Below are 24,743 nucleotides of genomic sequence, written 5' to 3' on the forward strand. Positions count from 1 at the left end.
TATGTATGTTGAACTTCTTTCACGCTTTACGTAGCCAACTGCGCTATTCGGATGTGTGCAGGGGGGGGGGGGGGGTGGTGGACAACAAACTGAACACAAATATCAGTTCTAAAGAAATGCGTTTTCAATCTAGATCAGTGGTTCTTCCTAACCTGGGGTGCATTGCACTCCCTGGGGGTGCGAGACGCGGCCAGATCATTTTAGAACGCAAATCATCGAAAACACAAATTAAGTGCGGGCAACCTAAGCCGCAACTCACTACGTTCCATCAAACCCTGCGCAGTTGTTAACGTTGCACATTGTGTTTTAACGATTGAGTGACAAAGGGTTGCAAGGTCAAGAGCCACTGCTCTAGATGATTTGAAAGTGCGCACATAGATTTAAGGTACATCCACATCGGGGCCCCCTGACCGGTGCTGACCCCTGGCTCCCAGGACCCCCCCCCGGCCTCCATCCCCTTGCTCCTCCGTCCTGGCTGCGATTTCGCGACGATGAGCGATGAGTCTCCCTGTCACTCCGTCGCGGCGCGCGTTGCAGATGAGCTCCGTGGGGATCACGGAGAACGTGCGCGGGGACAGCCGCAAGTTTGAGATCTGGTGTTCACGGCGGGAGCAAGTCTACATCATCCAGGTGAGCCACGCCGCGCGATGGGATCGACTCGTGGCTAGGGTCTGCGTGGTTTTTTAACACTGCCATGTCTCCGCGCGCGCGTTTGTGTGGGGAGCGGTGGTGCAGCGGTTAGCGCTGCATTGCGCCACGATCCCGGTGACCCGGGTTCCATTCCCGCTCACGGCCAACGCCGGTGACGGTTATCTGAACCGGTCCTAGGCCTCCCCTTGGTCGACCCAGCCTCAAATGAGTACCTGGTGAGGTGTGTGGAGACAACGGCGGTCGGGCGTGGTGCTTGTATACCCACCCCCTCGTGTGCCGTGCCGGCCTTCATAGGTGCTACTCGCTTACAGCACTGGCCCCAACAGTCTGTGAAGGCTACACGTGGGCGTTTTTGTTTGTGTGCGCCTCACGCGTGACATGGTACAAACAAGCCAATGAGAACCGAACCTTGAATTTATGTACGTACGTGGAACTTCCTTCCCGCCGTACGTAGCCAACCGTGCTAATCGGATCTTGACTTCAAGAAAGTAGTTCGTATGAGAATATAAGAATAGGTTTTACCATTTCTGGCAATAAAACAGTTGTTAAGATGTTTAAACACCAAACGGAAACCTTTTGCAGGGAAATCATGCCTGCATTAACCACATATACAAAAAACACGCTCTGGTAGTCTATGATGATGCATCGTCTTTGAAACTGATTGGTCCACACCCAGAGACAACTTACTGTAGAGCCTCGTCTCAAGCGGTGTCAGACCAGAGGACGATGCCAAAAGGCGAACAGCACAAGGACAATGCCACTATCAGGACATTGAGAGCTCGGGTTGAGCAGCTACATCGTGGGGACCTCCCTTGCCACTATCAAAATATAACAATAGGTTTTACCCTTTCTGGCAATAAAGCAGTTGTGTTGAGATGTTAAAACACCAAATCGCAACCTTTTTGCAAGGAATCAATGTCTGCATTTATCGCCGTGGGAGGTGCCGTGATGATAGATGTAGTCCGAAAGTCGACCGCTTCAGAAACCACGTCACGACGGCACGCCTTTTTCCGCGCTGTGCGAAAAGCGTTCCTCGAATAGGGCAGAGAAGGGCCGTGAATCGCGCTTAACGAGGACCCCTGCCCCGTTAGTGCCCGCGGATGGCAACTCACTCGGGTAGCTTGTGGATAGTCCAGCAGGTGGCGCGGGTGCCCACACAAAAAGGACTGTGTACAGGGACTCTCCTCGACTTGCGAACAAAAATGGCCTTACGAACTTTCACAGACGGGAACAAACCTGGTCCGCATGTCCAGTTGCCTGTTCGGATCGAGAGTCGTAAGTTCAACCGCCGCGCAATATATGGCGGTGGTGGCATCTACATCTGCAGAACGTGAAGAACCAGTGGCATCTACATCTACAGAACATAAGGAACCAGTGGCATCTACATCTGCAGAACGTGAAGAACCAGTGGCATCTACATCTGCAGAACGTGAAGAACCAGTGGCATCTATATCTGCAGAACACGAAGAACCAGTGGCATCTACATCTACAGAACGTGAAGAACCAGTGGTATCCACATCTACAGAACGTGAAGAACCAGTGGCATCTACATCTACAGAACGTGAAGAGCCAGTGGCATCTATATCTGCAGAACACGAAGAACCAGTGGCATCTACATCTACAGAACGTGAAGAACCAGTGGTATCCACATCTACAGAACGTGAAGAACCAGTGGCATCTACATCTACAGAACGTGAAGAGCCAGTGGCATCTACATCTGCAGAACGTGAAGAACCAGTGGCATCTACATCTGCAGAACGTGAAGAACCAGTGGCATCTACATCTCCAGAACGTGAAGACCCAGTGGCATCCACATCTACAGGAGATTATACAACTTGTAAAGCCATTCCCCGTGTTTAGTGTACATGCCGTAAAGCGTGACAGACCTTTAATCCCTGGCTGTGTCGGGTGGTGGTGGGTTTATCGACACAACAATTATATTTCCGCGATCTAGCCCAAAAAAACCTATATTATGGACTGTGGCTTGTGTCTCGAATTTGCAATGTATACAGGAGATGCGGGCGCATTGGCCTGGTTGCAGATGTTCTGATGCGGTTAATGCTTCCACCAGTGTCTTTGAGGAATGCCATTGGTGTGTCACTGCCAATGTTGTGTTACTATTAAAGGTGTCACTACCAATGGTGCGTTACTGCCAATGGGTGCGTTGCTGTTGTGCCCGCAGGCCCCGTCCAACGAAGAGAAGTCTGCGTGGGTGAGCGAGATACGGAAGCTGCTCACCATGCAGCTGCAGGCCTGCAAAGGTGCGACAACGCACCCCGTCGCTCGCGGACCCACGTGCCCAGGGCATCGCTTCAGGGTGGCCAGGGGATGTTGACTACCTCGCCTCTCCGCGGGATGTCCCCATAGGGGTGGCCAGGAGATGTTGACTACCTTGCCTGCGAAACAGGAGGTCGTGGATTCGACCCCGAAGTGCACTCTTGAGGAGCAAGAGTGCACTTCGTCGGAAAACTGCCGACGTCTTTCTTTTGCTTCTGTACACGCGTGTGCCGTTTGACGGCAGCCCACGCCGTCGACTTGCCGACGAAGGGGTTCCTTTGTTTTGTCCAGTCTGGTGGAAGGGGGGGGGGGGTGAGATACAGGCAGGTGTATTGAGTTTAACACGTAGGCTTTCGCGACCAATATTATTCATAATAAAGGTTTTTTGGGTTAGATCGCGTTATTCGAGCGACTCTGAGCTTGGCTCCGCGCCTCTGAGTTGCGGCTATTACGTCCGCAAATTTGCGCGCGTTATAAATTGCATTATTATTTATAAATGTGTCGTAACCCTCCACCACCCGACACGGCCAAACAGTAAAAAATGTGTCACGTTGACAAAAGACAAATAGTTCACTACTTTAGCCCACCGGTGTGTTGAAGAGTGAATCCACAACATTTTCAATTTTTGAGTACGACGTTTCGCTGGTAATTACATCCAGCATCATCGGGCAATTCGCCAAAATGGTGAAGCCCTCACTTGCTCCCGTTCTTAAATAGAGCAGCAGGGTGACGTCATCATTTAACTCATTCAGGTGCAGTGATTTGAGGCAGAAGGTATTGTAATTATATTACAATAGATTGGTAATCAGTCAATTGTTATGATTAGTAATGAGTTGTAGATTAGTAATTAGTTGTAATGTGTGTTATTGTAATTATATGCTACGTTAGTAATCGGTTAATTAGTATGTGTTTCCCCTATAAGAAATCGACCCTCCCCGAGCTGGGGCCTGAACTTGCAAACGTTTCCATCGCGACGTTTCGCACCATGCGGTAACGATCCCCGTGCTCTTGCCGTTGCAGAAGAAGTCAAGCAAGTTTACTGCACGCCGTCTTCTCCCATGCTCAACCGAGGGTAAATCTCTCTCTGGAAATCGTCTTCCAAGCCTCCCCGTAAATCACGATTGACCTTCTGCGTGGGTGAGGCCACGCCCCTCTCCCCCGTTGCCGCCGCCCACTGTGAAAACAGACTCCGCTGCTCCTCCTCCGTGCAGCAAGCAGCATCGGTGTCGCGGCCCTGATGCGGCCTCTTTCTCTCCATCCTCATCTCTCCTGACCCCCTTTGGTCCTGTTTTTCCATTCAGGATGCAGCGTCGGCAAGATGTTAACTACCTCGCCTGGTAAGCAGGAGGTCGTGGGTTCGATCCCGACCCTGACGCCTGCTGTATATTTGGAGTTTGCGTGTCTCTCTCATCACGGTGGCTAGGAGATGTTAACCACCTCGCCTGGTAAGCAGGAGGTCGTGGGTTCGATCCTGACCCTGACGCCTGCTGCTGTATATTTGGAGTTTGCGTCTCTCTGTCTCTCTGCCTGTGGTTGTGTGGATTTTTCTCTGGGTCCTCCGGTTTTTCCCTCCACATTTAGAACAAAGCATCACGCGTTTAGAGTACTTGGCTGCTTTACATTTCCACGCAATAAGCCACTTCATTTGGCTATCATCTCCAACACACCGGTGTGCTGTACTAGTAACGAATTGGCATGTTTTGTTTACGTGACAAACGCTTACTAATTAGCTGTGTCAGGTGGTGGCAGGCTTAATGACACATTTATATTTATGCGATCTAACCCAAAAAAAACCCCTTTATTATGGAGCGGTGGATATAAACGAGCTCACAATGCCGCCACCGCCTCTGTCGTCAACGCTGTAAGGCGGACGTGGCAGAGATAGAAATCGGTAAAGGGGCGCGAACATTATCTACTTTGCATAACCCCCCAGCTCGGAAAGTGAAAATTAACCGCCACTTAAGTTGTACAAATATTTCCCAACACTTAAGTGAGGTAAGGTTTTTTTTTTCTTCTTTCTCCGTGCCCAACTTTGTCTTGCGAGTCTTGCGTCAGAGTTAAACGTGGCACGGCGAACCTTAACTTTGTTTCCGGAAAAGATAACTTTTGAACGCGCAGTCGGTAGATAAAAAAAACAATAATACTTTTAGAAGCGTGACGACAGAGCTTTAAGAGTCGCCGTTGCAAATTGCCGCGGAGAGGGGATAAAGCGCAGCTATTTCGGGCGGCAATACCACGCCGGCGATAGCGCCGGCAATGTCAAGTCGGGGTTGATCGATGGCACAGCTTTCTGTGATTCACTCCTAAGTTAATCACGGGTGGCCCGAAATTACAGATTCTGACTCAGAACCTGAGCGGTGACAATTTAGGGCGTTATAACAACCCGCGTTCCGCTGAGCCCATCCCATCTTGCAAGGTTTAAACAAACAAAAAAATACAATTTGTTGCCTGGCTATTGAAGTAAACTCTTAGCCCCGAGGCTCGGTGAGGCTTTTCTAGATTAAAAAAAAAGTATAGTGATATCAACCATTGTCGACACGCACAAAAAAGCAATGGCCTATTTATTCTGTCGTGAAGCGCCCAGTTGCTACCTCGCTATACGCCCCCGCCTCCTCATGACGCTCGTATCACGACCGCCGGTGCTTGCTGTTCCACTGCTGTTCCCATGGGATTTCACTCGTTGATTCTTCCGCCCGTGTCGAGGTGCCCTGTTCAAGCAACCAAAGCGTGCGTGTCTCCACGTTCCACGAACTCCGGCCGTCATCGCGGCGGCGGCGGCGGCGGCTTTAGTCTAGCCCGCCGTCGAGCAAAGACGGCGGTCACCGGCATCGCGCGGCGCTGTCAGATGCGCGTCCGCGGCCGTCTGGAACGCTCTTCCTTTCCGATATTAGGAAGTCGCTGCAGCTGTGCCCACCCGTCAATCTAGATGAATAAACTCGTTTGTTTAGAGCCGCGTTTCGCATCGGGTTTGTTGTCCTTCCCCCCCCCACCCCACCCCGCAACCTCTGATTAGCACGGTTGGCTACGTCCGGTGCGAAATAGGTTCAACGCACACACACACACACACACCTCCATGGAAGTACACTCGGATGTGTGTGTGTGTGCCCTACTATCCCTACCACTCTGCTTTTCACTTTCAACCCCCCCAGGCTGCCACCTCGGCTTTACCGGCATGTCCCTCCCAAAGGCGACGTTTCTTCAGTCGCCGCCACGTTAAACTCCCGCAAAGCGTACGCGCGTTACCACGTTTCGCCCTCCTGCCTCGGAAGTGCAATTTAGAAGCGTTCCTCGGTGCAGCCGTCGCAGCTTTTGTCTCATTTCCTCTTGGGCGCTGCCCGCGTTCCCGGTCCGTTCGCGTTCGGGGCAGGGTGCATAGCGACCCGCCGATTGAAACGCTCTTCGGCACACGTTGGTTTTGCCGACGTCCCCCACGATATCGCTCCGTGAAACCTTGACGTGTGCGCGTTTCCCGGACGCGGTCGAACCTAAAACGCCGGTTATTTTGTTGTTGTTGTTGTTTGTTGGTGTTGTTGTCTTCATTCGGCAGGACGAGGAAGTCTGAGTTTTCCAAGTTTGAGCTGGGCAGCCCCAAGGCGGCGTTTCGTATGCAGAGCATAACCTGTTCACCCAACATGCCCCTCAACAACAGAGGTAATGCATTCCCCACACCTCCACATCCAATCCCTATTGCAAGAGGTAAAGGCGCAGCCCTGCTACTTGCCTGCTCATGCCACTGCTGGCGGAAGGGCCTCCTCTCGAGGGTGATTTTGCCTGCTCTTCAATGCTGGCCCAGACGTCTTGGAAGAGGTGGACTGTGTATTTTGAGTTTGTGGTGTCTCTCTCTCTCTCTCCCCGTGGTCGCGTGGATTTTTCTCCGGGTCCTCCGGTTTATCATTCCACATTCAGAATCAACGTCACCACGCGTACTCACGAGTATTTGGCTGCTATAAATGATAATCCGCGTCATAATGACAAGCCACTTAATTGAGCTGCCGTTTGTGACAGCGAGGTCGCTTCTGAAAAAGAGCTATATAGCTCAGTGGGGGTTGTTAACCTTGGGAAAATAAAAAAAAACAAGTTTCATTTAATTTAGTTGTTATATATTCCATGGCCTGTTCTGGGTGACCATAGTCACTGCACACCGCCTGGAGCATTTTTAAACGTGGGATTGACCCACATTTTACCCCACCACACGCAACCCCACGAGTCCAACTAGCAGTGCCGTATCCATCGATAGTAACTGCGGGGTGGACAGAGGCAGAAGAGGGCGGTGGACTCAAGAAACTCAACCCATTTGGTTCACCCTTTCCGCGCCGGGATTTTTTCAAAATCGAACCGGCTACCTTTAGGATCGCGAGAGCCCGGCTTGCGATGACCATTGCACCGCGGCTGTATCCCACAATCTCGGGTGGTTAACGGGAATCAGACCTCCCTTCCCCCCCCCCAATATTTTTTGGAACCTTTGCCCCCTCCCCCAACCCCCCCCCCCCCCCCCTCCTCCAGTGCTCTGCTAAGCTCCTTGAACTGCAGTGCACCTTGGTCACAATTTTGCCAATTGCACAATTTGTAAGACCTCACCGAATCAAAGGCCGAAAACGCTTACGCCTGGAATCTGTGCTTCGCGAGCAGTGTTCTCGGCCCTTGAGGTGAAATCTCAACCCTTGAGTGACCTGGCACGGTGGTGATGATGATGATGATGCAAATCAGAGATACTGCCCATCACGGATGGCAGTATGTACGTTGAACTTCTTTCGCACCGTACGTTCGCCAACCGTGCTAATCGGGGGTGCCTGGTGGCGCGGTGGGTAACACCTGTGGATCATAGCAAGAAGGGCCTGGGTTGGAGTCCCGAATCGGGCATTTTTTCTGTGTGGAGTTTGTGTGTTCTCCTCCAGTCCTCTATGGGATTTCTCCTGGGTTCTCTAGTTTCCTACCACAGCTTGAAACTCCGACATTGTTCCCTGTACCGCAGTTGCACAATTTTTTAAGACCTCATCGACTCAAAGGCCGCAGCTCACACGTGGAATAAAACTTTGTGAGCCTTCTTACAGTCCAGTTATCTCAGACCTTGAGGTGACATCTCAACCCTTGAGTGACCTGGCACGGTGGTGATGATGATGATGATGGTGGTGCAAATCAGAGATACTGCCTATCACGGGTGGCAGTATGTACGTACGGTATTACGTTGAACCTCTTTCGCACCGTACGTAGCCAACCGTGCTAATCGGAGGCACGGGCACTCATCGGAGGAGCTGGGTGGGACGGTGGGTAATGCTTGTGGTTCATAGCGAGAAGGGCCTGGGTTCGATTCCCAACTCGGGCACCTTTACTGTGTGGAGTTTGTACGTATGTTCTCAACCTGTTCTCTATGGGATTTTTCTCCCGGTGTTTCTTGTTTCCTGCCATAGCTAAAAACCCAGACAATGTTACCGCTGTCGGCCAAACATCTCAATGCTTAAAAAAATTACCTGCAAAATACTAAATTGGGATTTGCACATGGCAAGCTCACCCTCTACCAGGCAAACTAGACAGGACGCCTCCTGACAGAGAGTCTTGAGACTCGGTGAGGCTCTCCTGGTTAAATGATCGTAATCATTTCGAGTAATAATCATGATCAAAATGACAAGTGCTGCCCAGCCTTGACAGGGGAACTTTCAGGTGTTTTTGTTTCCACTCTGCCGCGCATGTTCGACAGCCCCGTCAATGCCGCTGCTGTGCTGAAAATGGGCGGTGGCGGTGGTGGCGCCAGCACACGCACACAAAGATAAAGACAAAGATCCCCCGTGTAGCCTTAACAGACTGTAGGGGCAAGTGCTGTTAACGAGCACCTATGAAGGCCGGAACGGCACACGAGGGGGTGGGTGGCCAGCACCACGCCCGACCGCCTTAGTCTCCCCAGTGGCGACGTTTTTATCCACCGCACCAGGTACTCATTTGAGGCTGAGTCGACCTAGAGGAGGCCCAGGACCGGTTCAGATAATCGTCACTGGTGTTGGCCGTGAGCGGGAATCGAACCCATGTCGCTGGGTTCATAGCGCAGCGCGCTAACCGCTACACTACCGCTCCCCACACGCACACGCACACACACACAAACATACACACAGACACACACACACGCACACACACAGACAGGAGTTCTTGTTATTTGGCGGACAGCGCAAAGGGACGTGTCCAAAATGTCTAACGAAACAAACCGGGGTGCAAGGTCACCGTGGCCAGAGCACGCGGGTAAAAGGTTGCAGTCGGTGGTCATCTTGCGCCCTCTCGTTCTCGACCAAATTAATTTCTCTCTTCCGTGATGAGGTTTTTAAAAAAAAAAAATATGTACATACTGTGTATCCTCCTATTAGCACGGCTGGCTACGTACGGTGCGAAAGAAGTGCAACGTACGTGTGTACTTAGACTCGCATGGGGGACACATAGACTCGCGCAGAGACCCATAGACTCACACAGAGACCCATAGACTCACACAGTGACCCATAGACTCGCACACAGAGACCCATAGACTCACACAGAGACCCATAGACTCACACAGTGGCCCATAGACTCGTGCAGAGACCCATAGACTCACACAGAGACCCATAGACTACTCACATAGAGACCCATAGACTCACACAGAGACCCAAAGACACTCACACAGAGACCCATAGACCCACACAGAGACCACAGACTCACACGGAGACCCATAGACTCGCGCAGAGACCCATGGACTCACACAGAGATCCATAGACTCACACAGAGACCCATAGACTCGCGCAGAGACCCATAGACTCACACAGAGATCTATAGACTCACACAAAGACCCATAGACTTACACAGAGACCCATAGACTCACACAGAGACCCATAGACTCACACAGTGACCCATAGACTCGTGCAGAGACCCATAGACTCACACAGAGACCCATAGACTGCACACACAGAGACCCATAGACTCATACACAGACCCATAGACACTCACACAGAGACCCATAGACTCACACAGAGACCACAGACTCACACAGAGACCCATAGACTCGCGCAGAGACCCATGGACTCACACAGAGATCCATAGACTCACACAGAGACCCATAGACTCACACAGAGACCTATAGACTCACACAGAGACCCATAGACTCGCGCAGAGACCCATAGACTCACACAGAGACCCATAGACTCACACAGAGACCCACAGACTCACACAGAGACCCATAGACACTCACACAGAGACCCACAGTCTCACACAGATACCCATAGACACTCACACAGAGACCCATAGACTCACACAGAGACCTATAGACTCACACAGAGACCCACAGACTCACACAGAGACCCATAGACACTCACACAGAGACCCATAGACACTCACACAGAGACCCATAGACACTCACACAGAGACCCACAGACTCACACAGAGACCCATAGACACTCACACAGAGACCCACAGACTCACACAGAGACCCATAGACACTCACACAGAGACCCATAGACACTCACACAGAGACCCATAGACACTCACACAGAGACCCATAGACACTCACACAGAGACCCATAGACACTCACACAGAGACCCATAGACACTCACACAGAGACCCATAGACACTCACACAGAGACCCATAGACACTCACACAGAGACCCATAGAGACTCACACAGAGACCCATAGAGACTCACACAGAGACCCACAGACTCACACAGAGACCCATAGACACTCACACAGAGACCCATAGACACTCACACAGAGACCATAGACTCACACAGAGACCCACAGACTCACACAGAGACCCATAGACACTCACACAGAGACCCATAGACACTCACACAGAGACCCATAGACTCACACAGAGACCCATAGACACTCACACAGAGACCATAGACTCACACAGAGACCCACAGACTCACACAGAGACCCATAGACACTCACACAGAGACCCATAGACACTCACACAGAGACCCATAGACACTCACACAGAGACCCATAGACTCACACAGAAACCCATAGACTGCACACACAGAGACCCATAGACTCACACAGAGACCCATAGACACTCACACAGAGACCCATAGACTCACACAGAGACCACAGACTCACACAGAGACCCATAGACTCGCGCAGAGACCCATGGACTCACACAGAGATCCATAGACTCACACAGAGACCCATAGACTCACACAGAGACCTATAGACTCACACAGAGACCCATAGACTCGCGCAGAGACCCATAGATTCACACAGAGACCCATAGACTCACACAGAGACCCACAGACTCACACAGAGACCCATAGACACTCACACAGAGACCCACAGACTCACACAGATACCCATAGACACTCACACAGAGACCCATAGACTCACACAGAGACCTATAGACTCACACAGAGACCCACAGACTCACACAGAGACCCATAGACACTCACACAGAGACATATAGACACTCACACAGAGACCCATAGACTCACACAGAGACCCATAGACTCACACAGAGACCCATAGACACTCACACAGAGACCCATAGACTCACACAGAGACCCACAGACTCACACAGAGACCCACAGACTCACACAGAGACCCATAGACACTCACACAGAGACCCATAGACACTCACACAGAGACCCATAGACACTCACACAGAGACCCATAGACACTCACACAGAGACCCACAGACTCACACAGAGACCCATAGACACTCACACAGAGACCCACAGACTCACACAGAGACCCATAGACACTCACACAGAGACCCATAGACACTCACACAGAGACCCATAGACACTCACACAGAGACCCATAGACACTCACACAGAGACCCATAGACACTCACACAGAGACCCATAGACACTCACACAGAGACCCATAGACACTCACACAGAGACCCATAGAGACTCACACAGAGACCCATAGAGACTCACACAGAGACCCACAGACTCACACAGAGACCCATAGACACTCACACAGAGACCCATAGACACTCACACAGAGACCATAGACTCACACAGAGACCCACAGACTCACACAGAGACCCATAGACACTCACACAGAGACCCATAGACACTCACACAGAGACCCATAGACTCACACAGAGACCCATAGACACTCACACAGAGACCATAGACTCACACAGAGACCCACAGACACACACAGAGACCCATAGACACTCACACAGAGACCCATAGACACTCACACAGAGACCCATAGACACTCACACAGAGACCCATAGACTCACACAGAGACCCATAGACTGCACACACAGAGACCCATAGACTCACACAGAGACCCATAGACACTCACACAGAGACCCATAGACTCACACAGAGACCACAGACTCACACAGAGACCCATAGACTCGCGCAGAGACCCATGGACTCACACAGAGATCCATAGACTCACACAGAGACCCATAGACTCACACAGAGACCTATAGACTCACACAGAGACCCATAGACTCGCACAGAGACCCATAGACTCACACAGAGACCCATAGACTCACACAGAGACCCACAGACTCACACAGAGACCCATAGACACTCACACAGAGACCCACAGACTCACACAGATACCCATAGACACTCACACAGAGACCCATAGACTCACACAGAGACCTATAGACTCACACAGAGACCCACAGACTCACACAGAGACCCATAGACACTCACACAGAGACATATAGACACTCACACAGAGACCCATAGACTCACACAGAGACCCATAGACTCACACAGAGACCCATAGACACTCACACAGAGACCCATAGACTCACACAGAGACCCACAGACTCACACAGAGACCCACAGACTCACACAGAGACCCATAGACACTCACACAGAGACCCATAGACACTCACACAGAGACCCATAGACACTCACACAGAGACCCATAGACACTCACACAGAGACCCATAGACACTCACACAGAGACCCATAGACACTCACACAGAGACCCATAGACACTCACACAGAGACCCATAGAGACTCACACAGAGACCCATAGAAACTCACACAGAGACCCACAGACTCACACAGAGACCCATAGACACTCACACAGAGACCCATAGACACTCACACAGAGACCATAGACTCACACAGAGACCCACAGACTCACACAGAGACCCATAGACTCACACAGAGACCCATAGACACTCACACAGAGACCATAGACTCACACAGAGACCCACAGACTCACACAGAGACCCATAGACACTCACACAGAGACCCATAGACACTCACACAGAGACCCATAGACACTCACACAGAGACCCATAGACACTCACACAGAGACCCATAGACTCACACAGAGACCTATAGACTCACACAGAGACCCATAGACTCGCACAGAGACCCATAGACTCACACAGAGACCCATAGACTCACACAGAGACCCACAGACTCACACAGAGACCCATAGACACTCACACAGAGACCCACAGACTCACACAGATACCCATAGACACTCACACAGAGACCCATAGACTCACACAGAGACCTATAGACTCACACAGAGACCCACAGACTCACACAGAGACCCATAGACACTCACACAGAGACATATAGACACTCACACAGAGACCCATAGACTCACACAGAGACCCATAGACTCACACAGAGACCCATAGACACTCACACAGAGACCCATAGACTCACACAGAGACCCACAGACTCACACAGAGACCCACAGACTCACACAGAGACCCATAGACACTCACACAGAGACCCATAGACACTCACACAGAGACCCATAGACACTCACACAGAGACCCATAGACACTCACACAGAGACCCATAGAAACTCACACAGAGACCCACAGACTCACACAGAGACCCATAGACACTCACACAGAGACCCATAGACACTCACACAGAGACCATAGACTCACACAGAGACCCACAGACTCACACAGAGACCCATAGACTCACACAGAGACCCATAGACACTCACACAGAGACCATAGACTCACACAGAGACCCACAGACTCACACAGAGACCCATAGACACTCACACAGAGACCCATAGACACTCACACAGAGACCCATAGACACTCACACAGAGACCCATAGACACTCACACAGAGACCCATAGACTCACACAGAGACCCATAGTTTGTTGTTTTTCCCCAGCACGGTCGGCCACGTGCGGCGTGAAAGAAGTTCAATGTACATCCATACGTACGTAACATAAAATAAATCTACATTCGAGTCGACGCCCCCCCCAAAACAATATTTTTTGACCCGCCTGTCCGATGCCCTCCCCGCCCCCCCCCCCCCCCCCCACAGGGTTTGCTAAGCGGCGGATGAGCGCCCAGGAGACGGTGAATCGGAGCGAGGACGAGTGGCCCCTGGGTGAGTTGTGGCCGTGTGTGGACGCGAACGTTCCGCCTCCTTGCTTCGATCGCCCCGTGTCCGCCCGTGCCCCGCGTTTCGTGCTCGAGGAGAGATTGCGGTCGGCAGGAGGGCGACTTTGCCCCCCCCCCCCCCCAACTCCCCTACGAGGGCGTTGAGAGCGGAGATATGCGGCGCGTGCGTTCGTGCATCGTGTAAATCTTTATTTGGTCGGCGATAAAGCATGCTGAAAAAACGCCAAAGCAAACGGGTGTTGAAGTCATCCGTGGCCGAGGGGATAAGAAGAGAGAGAGAGAGAGAAAGTAGAAAACATTTTCAAGGGAAAACAAAGTTGGCGCTCGGACAAACAAAGTCACAATCACGAGAATTGCCCCAATCACCTGATGAACCAGAAGCTGCCACCACTCATCAACTATCACGGCAACTTCCCTTGGTCAAGTTCACCAAATCTCTTGTGGAGACAAATCTGTGAACGGACCAAAGACAAATATCCCCCGTATATCCTGGACAGACTGTAGGGGCAAGTTCTGCTAGCGAGCACACTATGAAGGCCGACAAAAACACACGAGAGGGGGTGGTTGGCCAGCACCACGCCCGGCCGCCTTTGTCTCCCCAGTGGCGATGTTTACTACACACCTCACCAGGTGCTCATTTGAGGCTGGCTCGACCTAGGGGAGGAGGACCCATGACCGGTTCAGAATAATCGTCACCGGTGTTGGCCGCGAGCGGGAACCATCGAACTCGGGCCGCCGGGTTCGTGGCGCAGCGTGGCTCTAACCGCCACGCCACCGCTCCCCGCCAACGGGACCGCACGCCTGCTCACGCGCACGTTAAGCGCTTCCCTCGCGGCCGCTCGGAGATGCTCCGGTGCAGCCCGCGTGATTTTCGCGCGGCGCAGGATCGCGCGGCGCAGGATCGCGCGACCGGTGCGCGCGCCACCCGCTCGGACGTACGGACGAGAAACGCGGAGGAGCGGCGGCTGGCACGCAAGAGCGGAAGCTGCAGAGGTTTCGGCGCGGGAGGGGCGTGGGAGGGACGCGCGAACGCCGCCTGCAATTCCGTCGAGAGAGAGGCAGAAGGGAGAAAGAAGAGAAGAAAAAATACACGTCCCACCGCAGGTTGATTCGGCTCGTTCGAACCGTCGAGAAAAGAAGAGCGATAGCGCGTGCTTGGGCAGGGACGCACGTCGCCAGATTTTGCCGGCGGCCGAGAGCAACGAACGCCGCGTCCGACAATTAACAGGCGCTCGCGAAACAACGCTTGCCCCCCGCCCCCGCCCCCCCCGTTGCATCCTACGAGACTGAACGAAGAGACGTTCGCCAGTGTGTTGTTTCTCTGTCCGTGCGTGTGTCTTAATTGCTCACCTTTGCAGGCTACAGACGGTCACGGCTCAGCTCGCAGGAGCTGATAGACCGGAGCGAGCATCCCTGGCTGCAGGGTGAGGAGAAAGGGAACAGGCGTCGTTCTCATTTGCGCTACCCGGGGGATTTATTTTTGTTCATGCCCCTCATAACGAGCAAACATCATCTGCCGCCGTCCATGAGAATTTCCACGGTGGCGAGATGTTGACTACCTCGCCTGGTGTGCAGGAGGTCACGGGAGTTTGGATGTCTCTCTCCCCGTGGTCGCGTGGATTTGTCTCCGCGTAGTCCGTTTTATCCCTCCACGTTTTAGAATGAACATCACACGTGTAGAGTTATTTGGCTGCTATAAATTTCCACGTGATAAGCCACTTCGTTGAGGCTATTATTTGATACCAGGTCGCTTCTGAAAAAGAGCTATATAGCTCAAGTGGGCCTTACCTGGTAAAATAAAATAATAGTAAAAAAAACATAATATGCTTCTGTGAGCCATTATCTAACGTCAAGTGTAGCGCTGGTGAAAATTAGTAAACAAGTATTGATCTCATCATGTGATGCTGACAGCACAGCCGGTATACGATTGAGAACAAATGACAATAACAACACGTGCTGATGCTGCAAAGCATTATGGGAAACGCCATAATACTTTTTGCACCCTGCACTGGCGTTGCGTTGGCAGCCGATAACAGTTTAACTCACCGCTTAATCGTTGATTTCAAAACATTTCAGTTGGCATCGAAATTCCCTGACGAGGACAAAAATGTCGATGTAAAGCTTTCGTGACTGCAGGGATTCATCTTCTTGGTTCTTTCGGTAAAGTCACCACGTAGAATGGAAATGTTTTATTTTTATTATTTTATTTCCATTCTACGTGACTTTCCAGAAAATGGCCCGAGGGGAAAAATACCCTCGGCAGCTCTCGCAAGCGAGCGGTCAGTTCCCATGGACTTGCGGTCGATGATCACGTCGCTCCTTATGAAACTATCGTTTTTCCCCCGTTCCGAACGCCGCGAATCCACTTTGGGCCACTTATTTCTTCGCCAGGCTCTTTCATTTCAGTGGGAATGCTCCCATCTCCTGGACTTGGTTTGTCCAGCTTGGTGTGTTTGTGTGTGCGTGCTGTGTAAGTTCAATACCTGGTGGTAACGCATGCTCAATGTGAAGTTCGTCGTCATCGTCGTCGTCGTCGTCGTCATCATCCCGTGCAAGCAAATGATACTGAGCCATCAGCAGATCACGGTGTGTTTTGCCAACAGCAGTGGCGTGGCTGTAAAGTATGCGGGCGGTGCAACTGCTCTGGGACCCACAGGCCCAGAGGTGCCCATGTTGCCGGATTATAAAGAGGGGCAGAAATCAAATGGTGGGGATGGGGGAATTTAATTCCTTGTCCCAGGGCCCTCGCCAAGCACTCCTGCGCCACTGCCGAACAGGCACACGCCGCCGGATTGTCAGGCATGTAACGATTCACTTCCCAGCGTTCACGAATGAACAGTCGCGATTGAGAGTCGTCATTCCGTTACGCTATTAACGTCTTCGTTCCCTTTGTGTTACAGACTCATTAGCGTTGTCTCTCTCTCTCTCGTATGTAATACGCGAGTCTCTCATTTGTAGCTTTGCCTCGTCTCATTTTGTATTGTCTCATTCTGTCGCTCTGTCTCTCCTGTCCCCCGCTCATACAATTCGTTCCGTCTCCTTTTCTCTGTCCATCTTCGTTTGCGGTCTTCTTTTCCATCGTATCGTTCGTCTTGTCTGTCTCTCGTCACGTGCCTGACGTTGCTGAGTCCCACGTTCGCACCGTCACTGGTTCGTTCCTGTAAGTGCACGTCGTACGTCCCATGTACAATTTCACGAACAAAAAATCGAGTCCCTCGCGCATCGTCAGCCAAAAGGATCGATTTTGATCGACGAATCGAAGCATCGTTACATGCCTGCTGGTCGCTGATGACCCTCGCGCGCGCGCGCGTGCGACGTACGTTGCCACGTGCCCGGACCCTACTGGCGCAAGCGGCAGGCTGTCGAAGCGTAGAACCAATTTACCGATTTTTGTTTTGTTTTTTCAGAGCTGATCTCTCATCGCATCGCGGCATTTTCGGGATACCGTCTGTTCTCCCGTAACGCGGCGGGCGGGGTAGTTGCGTTCCTGACAAGCACCGCGTCATCTAAGAATCGCGTTTTAATAAATAACGTATAACATTAGCGGGGTAAAGCGCAGTCCGCGATAACGCCGTGAGACGCGTACGCAGGCCGAACAACGACTGAGGCGCGTTGGGGGGGTAGCATCCAGAAGCATCCAGCAGCATCCCGACGCCTTGTGTGACGCCGCACTGAGGCAGCCGCGCAAACCGCTTATTTCCGACTCGCGCGGCGACGGAGTTTCCGTTCGCCCGATCGCGTTTCATGGCCATTTCGCGTCCGCGCTAGAAGCAACGCGTTCCCGCGCACGCTCATCGCGTCGTTTATCCCGATTCGCGTCGTGAAAGCACGCGGCGCTACGGGAGAACAGACTGCAACGCGGAAAAATGCCGAAACGTATTTCGGCTCGGTGTACGCCTGTAAAAATCGCTGCGCGGTGGTAAAAGTTATTTTAGAACACGGCAGCCTGCCGGCCGCTGCTTTCAGTACGGTGGGCATGTGAGATCCGCGTGTGCGTACGTGTTTTACCCGGGCTACGCACAGGTGTGCGCGTAACATTACAGGTGTCGTAGGTATTTTTCGCAGGTGTGCATGCTGCGTGGTACACAGCGAAGGGCTAGCTTGGCTGTGGTGTGTTTTTTTTTTTTCTTCTGATGTGTACAGGTGTGTGTGTGTGTGTGTGTTTTTTTTAGTACTACAGGTGCGTGCCATACACACTGACGGGTTGGTAATACAAACAGGCGCTTGATGTATTGAGATGCATGCCTCCCCTCTCTACCTTTATCGATATACAGACTCATGCTGCATCCAGTGCAATACACTATACACCCACACACAGGTGAATGCTACATGTGCTGATATACAGATGTGTACCATCCATCTTGGATAAAGCACAGGGCGCGTCCTTTTTTTTTTGCCTGCGACGAAATCTCTCCAGAATGCCTCCAGATCTCTGAAGCCGAGCAATTTCTCGAGGCTGTCTTTAAGTGCCAGGAAGGGTGACCACCATGCATAACAGCTGCTATAGGCCGCTTGTGGGGTTTTTTGTTGTTGTTTGTTGCCAAGTTGATGCCCGGCGGGACAACCGGTTGTTGCACTTTTAATCTCCCCACGGCTCTACGCTCCCCCGCCCTCACCAACCGGCAGACTGGCCGGCGTGGTGAAGTATGGTCATTGTAATCGGCACTTTCCACCACCGGTTTAGGGCCTACCGACAGATAAGCAACATCGCAACGCTCCTTTGGGGCAGGGAGGCCGTTTGAAATCACGTGACCTGATTGGCTGTCGCCCGGTCGGTTACCATCGCGTCACCTCGTTGCCACGTGACCCAGTTGTTTGTCACGCGGCTTCATCGGTTGTCACGTGAACTGGTCGGTTGCAACGTGACCCCAGGTTAGTTGTCACGTGACTTGTTAGTTGTGATATCACCTCTTTGTGTTGGCCTGCCGGTCAAATAGATCTTCGTCAGTCAACTCATAACAGAATCAGAATATTTATTTATACTGGAGGAATCCGATGAGCTACAAAGCTCTTTTTCACAGATGTCCAGTAGGGGCGGGTCAGGAAGTTACAACATGAACAATCAATACAAACGCACAATAGGAGTGTAAGTATAGGAAAGGTAATCAAACAACTTTTTATAAAATATCTACAAATAAAACGAAACATTTTTTTTGTGTCTTACCAGGTAAAGCCCACACTCACCAATTAGTTTATTTTTTCGGAAGCTACCTGGCCACGAATTATAACACCTGGGCCTGTCCCGTCCCCCTCCTGCCAAAGCTAGACCTTCGACACTTCACGCGGCCTCGACGTGCACCTGACCTGGCACAAGCGCCGTGGCGGCGAGGGCGTCGCCACTTCGCGACGAACGGCGGCCGCTGCCGCCGCCGTTATTGTTGTTGTTGCCGTCGCGTTGTGTCGGCCGCGCTCCGTCGCGTGAGAATCTGAGAACCTCGGGACCCCCGCGTTGCCGTGTCTCTCCCCCCCCACCTCCCCCTCGCCGGCAGCCTGCTCCCCCGGCCACCGGCGTTCCCAGGATCCGTGCGAGCGCTCCGCCGACGGCGGCTGGTCGAGCGGGGAGGAGATGTTCAACGCGTCGGACGGGGAGACGGAGGACGTCGTGGACGAGCAAGCGAACCCCGTGAGCGGAACGTTTTGTTTGCGTTTTAGCTCGTCGGCCGATGTCAGGAATGCCGCTCGGAGCTACCGACTTGTACAATCCCCCTCGTTGATTCACGCAAACTCCGAGTTGGCGGCTTTTGGCTGGCCACCGAACAAAGACGGTCGCCGCATCGCGCGGCGCTTTCAGATGCGCTTCTGCGGCCGTCTGGAACGCTCTCTTCCTTCCGATGTTCGGAAGCCACTGGAGCTCTGCACTTTTAAATAATCTAGATAGAAAACTCGTTTCTTTAGAACTGATTGTTGTCCTTCCACCGGATGGCTACGTGCGGTGCGAAATAAATACACACGTGAACAAAACGTGCCAATTAGCAATCGCTTCGGCGCATCGGTGCGATGGCGAGTAGTAAACCCACAACGTTTACAAGTGATTCTGGTAAATCACCTGATGAAGCTGGTTGTAATCACCAGCGAAACGTCGTGCTCAATTGTTAATGTCTTGGCTTTAGGTCAGGGGAATGTTCGCTATACGAGGACGGGACAACAACAGCACCGCAATGTTTTGGTGATAATTCTGCTGCTGCTGATGATGATGATGTTACCAGCTGGTGATGCCGCTGACGATCCTTCTGACAATGCTGTTGTTGATGATGTTGGTGATGACACTACTGCCCACGACGCTGCTGCTGCTGATGTTGCTGACGCTGATAGTGCTACTGATGATGCTACATACATATATACAACCCAACCTCTGACCTCTATCTCCACTGCCCCCCCTTCCCCAGCTGCCACCATCCCCCCTCCACCTACCCCCCCCCCCTTTTTACACCAGGAAGAAGGAAGCTATGGCCCGTGCGCCGGATGTGTCCCATGGCGTAATTAAAATAATAATTATTTAACACAACCCGTGGTTTTCATTTTGCACGACCCTCGGAATTCTATTTCGGACGTTCCACGGTCGTATGAGGCCTACCGCTTTGAAGCGATTGTTTATCCATCACTGCAAGCATCTTAGCCGCATTGATTGGGTACCACAAGGAGAATATTGGTAACAAACAGCGCCATGTATCTGGGTGCTTGACCATTGTGGGTGCCCCGATCCAGGGTCTACCCCTGCTCTCGAATTTATTTCAGAGCCCTGCAGCGGCTAGGAGATGTTAACTCCCTCGCCTGGTATGCAGGAGGTCGTGGGTTCGATCCCGACCCTGATGCCTGCTGTATATTTGGAGTCTGCGTCTCTCATCATCATCACGGTGGCTAGGAGATGTTAACTACCTTGCCTGGTATGCAGGAAGTCGTGGGTACGATCCCGACCCTGACGCCTGCTGCTGTATATTCGGAGTTGGCGTGTCTCTCTCTCTCATCATCATCACGGTGGCTAGGAGATGTTAACTACCTCGCCTGGTGTACAGGAGGTCGTGGGTACGATCCCGACCCTGAAGCCTGGTGCTGTATATTTGGAATTTGCGTGTCTCTCTCTCTCATCATCATCACGGTGGCAAGGAGATGTTAACTTCCTCGCTTGGTATGCAGGAGGTCGTGGGTTCGATCTCGACCCTGACGCCTGCTGCTGTATATTTGGAGTTTGTGTGTCTCTCTCCCCGTGGTCGGATGGATTTTCTCCGGGTCCTCCGGTTTTCCCCACCACATTTAGAATCGACGTCGCAGCGTTTCGAGTCTTTGGCTGCTGTAAATTCCCACATGATGCTGATGATGATGAGCCACTTCGTTGGGCGATCAGGTTGCTCCTGAAAAAGCGCGACATAGCACAGTGCGCCCTCGCCTGGCAAAAAAAAAATAGTTTAGTTTCATATTTTATTTGCCACGTCAAGGCAGTGCCCCACTGAAGGACCTAAATACCACAGAGCATCTAAATACTGCATATATACTTCTTTATTTTGGCATATATATAAAACGTCGAACACCCGCAACAAACACCGCACATGATTCTTGTTGCGCAACTGATAAAGGATGAGGTCATGGTTTAAGAGTACACAGTATATTTGGCGACTACACCACACATGTCAGCAAACCTAAACGCGATGTACGTGCGTGCGCGTGCGTGCGTGTGTCTGTACGTTGCAGATCTGTAAGGTGTCCGACATCTGCTAGGACGGCCCGGTCGTTGAGCCTGGCACGGTCGCTCGCCGACTCGGCCTCTCGTGGCACCCCCCCCCCCCTTCCCCGCCCCCGCCGCACCGCAACCTTCCTCGCCGACGCTGCCGCCACCGGGTAACAGCGACCGCCGACGACAAAAAGCCGCGGGCGCTCCCTCCAAAAACCCGCGCGGTTCCCGCGCTGGCGTCCGCGCGCCGGCGACCCGTTTTGTTTTGTTTTGTCATCGCGGAATTCTCGTCGTTGAGCGGGCCGTGACTCTCTCTCTCTCTCTCGAGAGAGAGACGGCCGGTCGCGCCCCGTCGCGCCCCGTCGTGCACGCCACGACGGCGGTGGACGCCGTTAAAGAGCCCCCCACCCCCCCCACCCCTCCCCTCCCCACCGTCTCGTCAAGAGGAACGGCTGGGGAGCGCAAGCCGCTTTCCGATTGACGAAGAGGCGGATCAGGACCGCGCAAAGTCACACGCCGCATCAGGTCTGCGGCCGTGACCTCCGGCGGTTTTTAGCCCCGTCGGCGCTTTGACAGCGCCCGGGTTCACGTTTACCGAGCCTGCCCGGCCCGATACGGCGCTCGCCCGATCGCGAAGGGTGCCGTGCTTTTTTTTTTTTTTAATCTTCGTCTCTTTTTCTTTCTGCCGGACGTTTTGGTGAACACCGCTTGTTGGACTCGCGGACACCGGAGTTGACGTCAATTCCACTACAATCAGAGACTGGTGCTCGGATCCGATTTAAAAGTGCACTTCGCCCCCCTCCCCCCGGCTTCCCCGCGCGCGCGTGCCCTGCTGGCGAGGCGTTCCTTCACTCTCTCGCGTCTCAAGCCTCCTCCGTTGTGCTCGATGTAATCCAATCAAATTGCCGTCGAGACAAACTCGTGCAGTCAGGGGAGTTTATTTAATCGCCGAATGAAGAAGAAATAATAATAATAAACAAAAATAATGCTTATTTATCGGGCCCCAAACTGGCCGTTCCGATGAAAATGTTCAACATTTTTCTACCGGTTTTGTACTCTTGTAAACTTTCACCCGTATTTATTCTTGCATTTATGCCAGGTGTACCCCCTTGCAAAAAGATACCACCCTCCCCCTATAATATTAGCGGGGCTTGCTTGGACTGGTTTCAACTTCAGTGGGCCTGCTCAGTCAGGTGCCGTCTCATACGCCGATGCCACGGGGTGCCCTGATGAAACTGGCTAGGAACAGCAACAGACAAGCGATGCGTGGCAGCACCCACCTTGCTCACCCATCGACTTTATCGTAACATTTCGTCCGACGAACGTAGCGAATTAACTTTGTAACGGCAAAACGGCCGCGTGTTTTAAAATCTCAACGAGCACCGCGCTGCAGCTAAAATGTCATCGCCTCCGGTCTCTTTCTTCGCGGAAAAATCTAATAGTTACCGTCGGTCACGGGCAATCCGCCGTCGGATGAGGGCCCCCTCCCCAAGCTGTCACCATCTCTCACGGCGTCCGGCGGTGTCGCAGCTTCGCCAGGCACCTGCGCAACGAGCCGCATCTCTGTGGCAGACGCCGCCCTGGAACGTTTGGAAAATAAAAAAAGCAAGAGGGCTTTGGCAGGGCACGTCGCTGGAAGGGATGAAGGGCGGTGGTCGAGGCTGAACATTTCAAATATATTTTTTACATATCGACCAGACTTATTTGCTGCTTGCAAAGCCAGTAGGCCCAAAATACTGGGAGCATCTTTTTTTCTTGAGCTATGGAACAGAAGGTGATTCATTTTAAACGTGGCCTGGTTGGTTCCGTGAAGGCAAGGACGGTGGCTGTGTCGTTGGCTCGTATCATTGCGGGTCAGTAAGGTCCGTTGCACAGTTGTTATTTTTTTGTTTGCACGAAACCGACATTTTTTAAAGCACTGAAATCAAACGCAATTTTGACAAAAAAATTAAACGCCCTCGAGATATCCTGGTGGGAAAATAAATCTTTTTTTTAAAGTCACAAAGAGATTTCCTGTCCAAATGAGCATTGAGGCAGAGGTGCTCCATCTCCCGTTTACAGCCCTGAGCCAGTGGTGGAAATTCCACATTCCTATGACGGGCGGGGAAAAGTCTCTAACCATCAGACAACCAACCTTTGACTTGCACGCAAGGTGGTACTCATTTATCATGGGGCTGAGCCAAGCCCGAACCAAGGAGTTATTCCCATTGCAAAGTGGTTCAATCTCCCGCTGAGTCACGTGGCCGGTCAAAATTCTTAAGACAGAACTTAAAAAAAAAGATTACATGTATAAAATTTGTATCCTGTAATGACAAGGTTACGCTTGCACAGGGGAAAATCTGTCTTTTTTGGTCTTCTATCGGTGCTCTTTACCACTTTATATACGCAAAACACCACTATTTCTCTGACATCTTCCAGTATCCACTGTTAGCTCAGGATTTAATCAATAGAAGCTGAATTCCAATGTTCTCTTTGTACTTGCGGACAATATGCAATTCACCTTTTCTCAGCGCGTCCTTGTGGCTAACCTTTTATACATGCCGACTCTATTGTTAGGTTTGTGTGTACATGTAGGTGTGATTCTTTTATATATATCTCACAATACTTAAGTGTAACTTATAAATATTGCAACGTGCGTGCAGCATACATGTGCAGGAAGGTCTGAAATGCGCTCGGAATTAGATGGTCAACTGTATGCGTAGACTCCCATGTGCCCTGTTGTAAATTATCGTACGTTACTGTGGAGCGGTGATGTGGTGGTTCGCACCCTGCACTACGAACCCAGCGGGCTAAGTTTATTTTGGTCACGGCTAACATCAGTAGC

The 24,743-nt window shown here is 51.9% G+C and overlaps 1 protein-coding gene across 6 annotated transcripts in view; it reads left to right on the forward strand.

Annotated features, from left to right (window-relative positions):
- Window positions 1–22,892, forward strand: part of LOC116956269 (guanine nucleotide exchange factor DBS-like) — a 154,488-nt gene extending 131,596 nt beyond the window's left edge. For 5 of the 6 annotated variants that reach the window (XM_032977726.2, XM_032977731.2, XM_032977730.2 and 2 more), the window contains 8 exons: window positions 538–630; window positions 2,834–2,912; window positions 3,949–4,000; window positions 6,476–6,579; window positions 14,174–14,239; window positions 15,612–15,677; window positions 19,743–19,876; window positions 21,940–22,892. In XM_032977726.2, coding sequence (XP_032833617.2) covers window positions 538–630; window positions 2,834–2,912; window positions 3,949–4,000; window positions 6,476–6,579; window positions 14,174–14,239; window positions 15,612–15,677; window positions 19,743–19,876; window positions 21,940–21,966 — 621 coding nt within the window. In that variant the 3' untranslated portion in view covers window positions 21,967–22,892. The remainder of the gene's footprint in view (window positions 1–537; window positions 631–2,833; window positions 2,913–3,948; window positions 4,001–6,475; window positions 6,580–14,173; window positions 14,240–15,611; window positions 15,678–19,742; window positions 19,877–21,939) is intronic. The other variant, XM_032977728.2, reaches the window with a different exon arrangement.
- Window positions 22,893–24,743: the final 1,851 nt, after the last annotated feature.

This window comes from Petromyzon marinus, chromosome 64 (genome assembly GCF_048934315.1).
Source record: "Petromyzon marinus isolate PM22_M1 ecotype Great Lakes invasive population chromosome 64, UKy_Petmar_22M1.pri1.0, whole genome shotgun sequence".
NCBI lineage: Eukaryota > Metazoa > Chordata > Hyperoartia > Petromyzontiformes > Petromyzontidae > Petromyzon > Petromyzon marinus.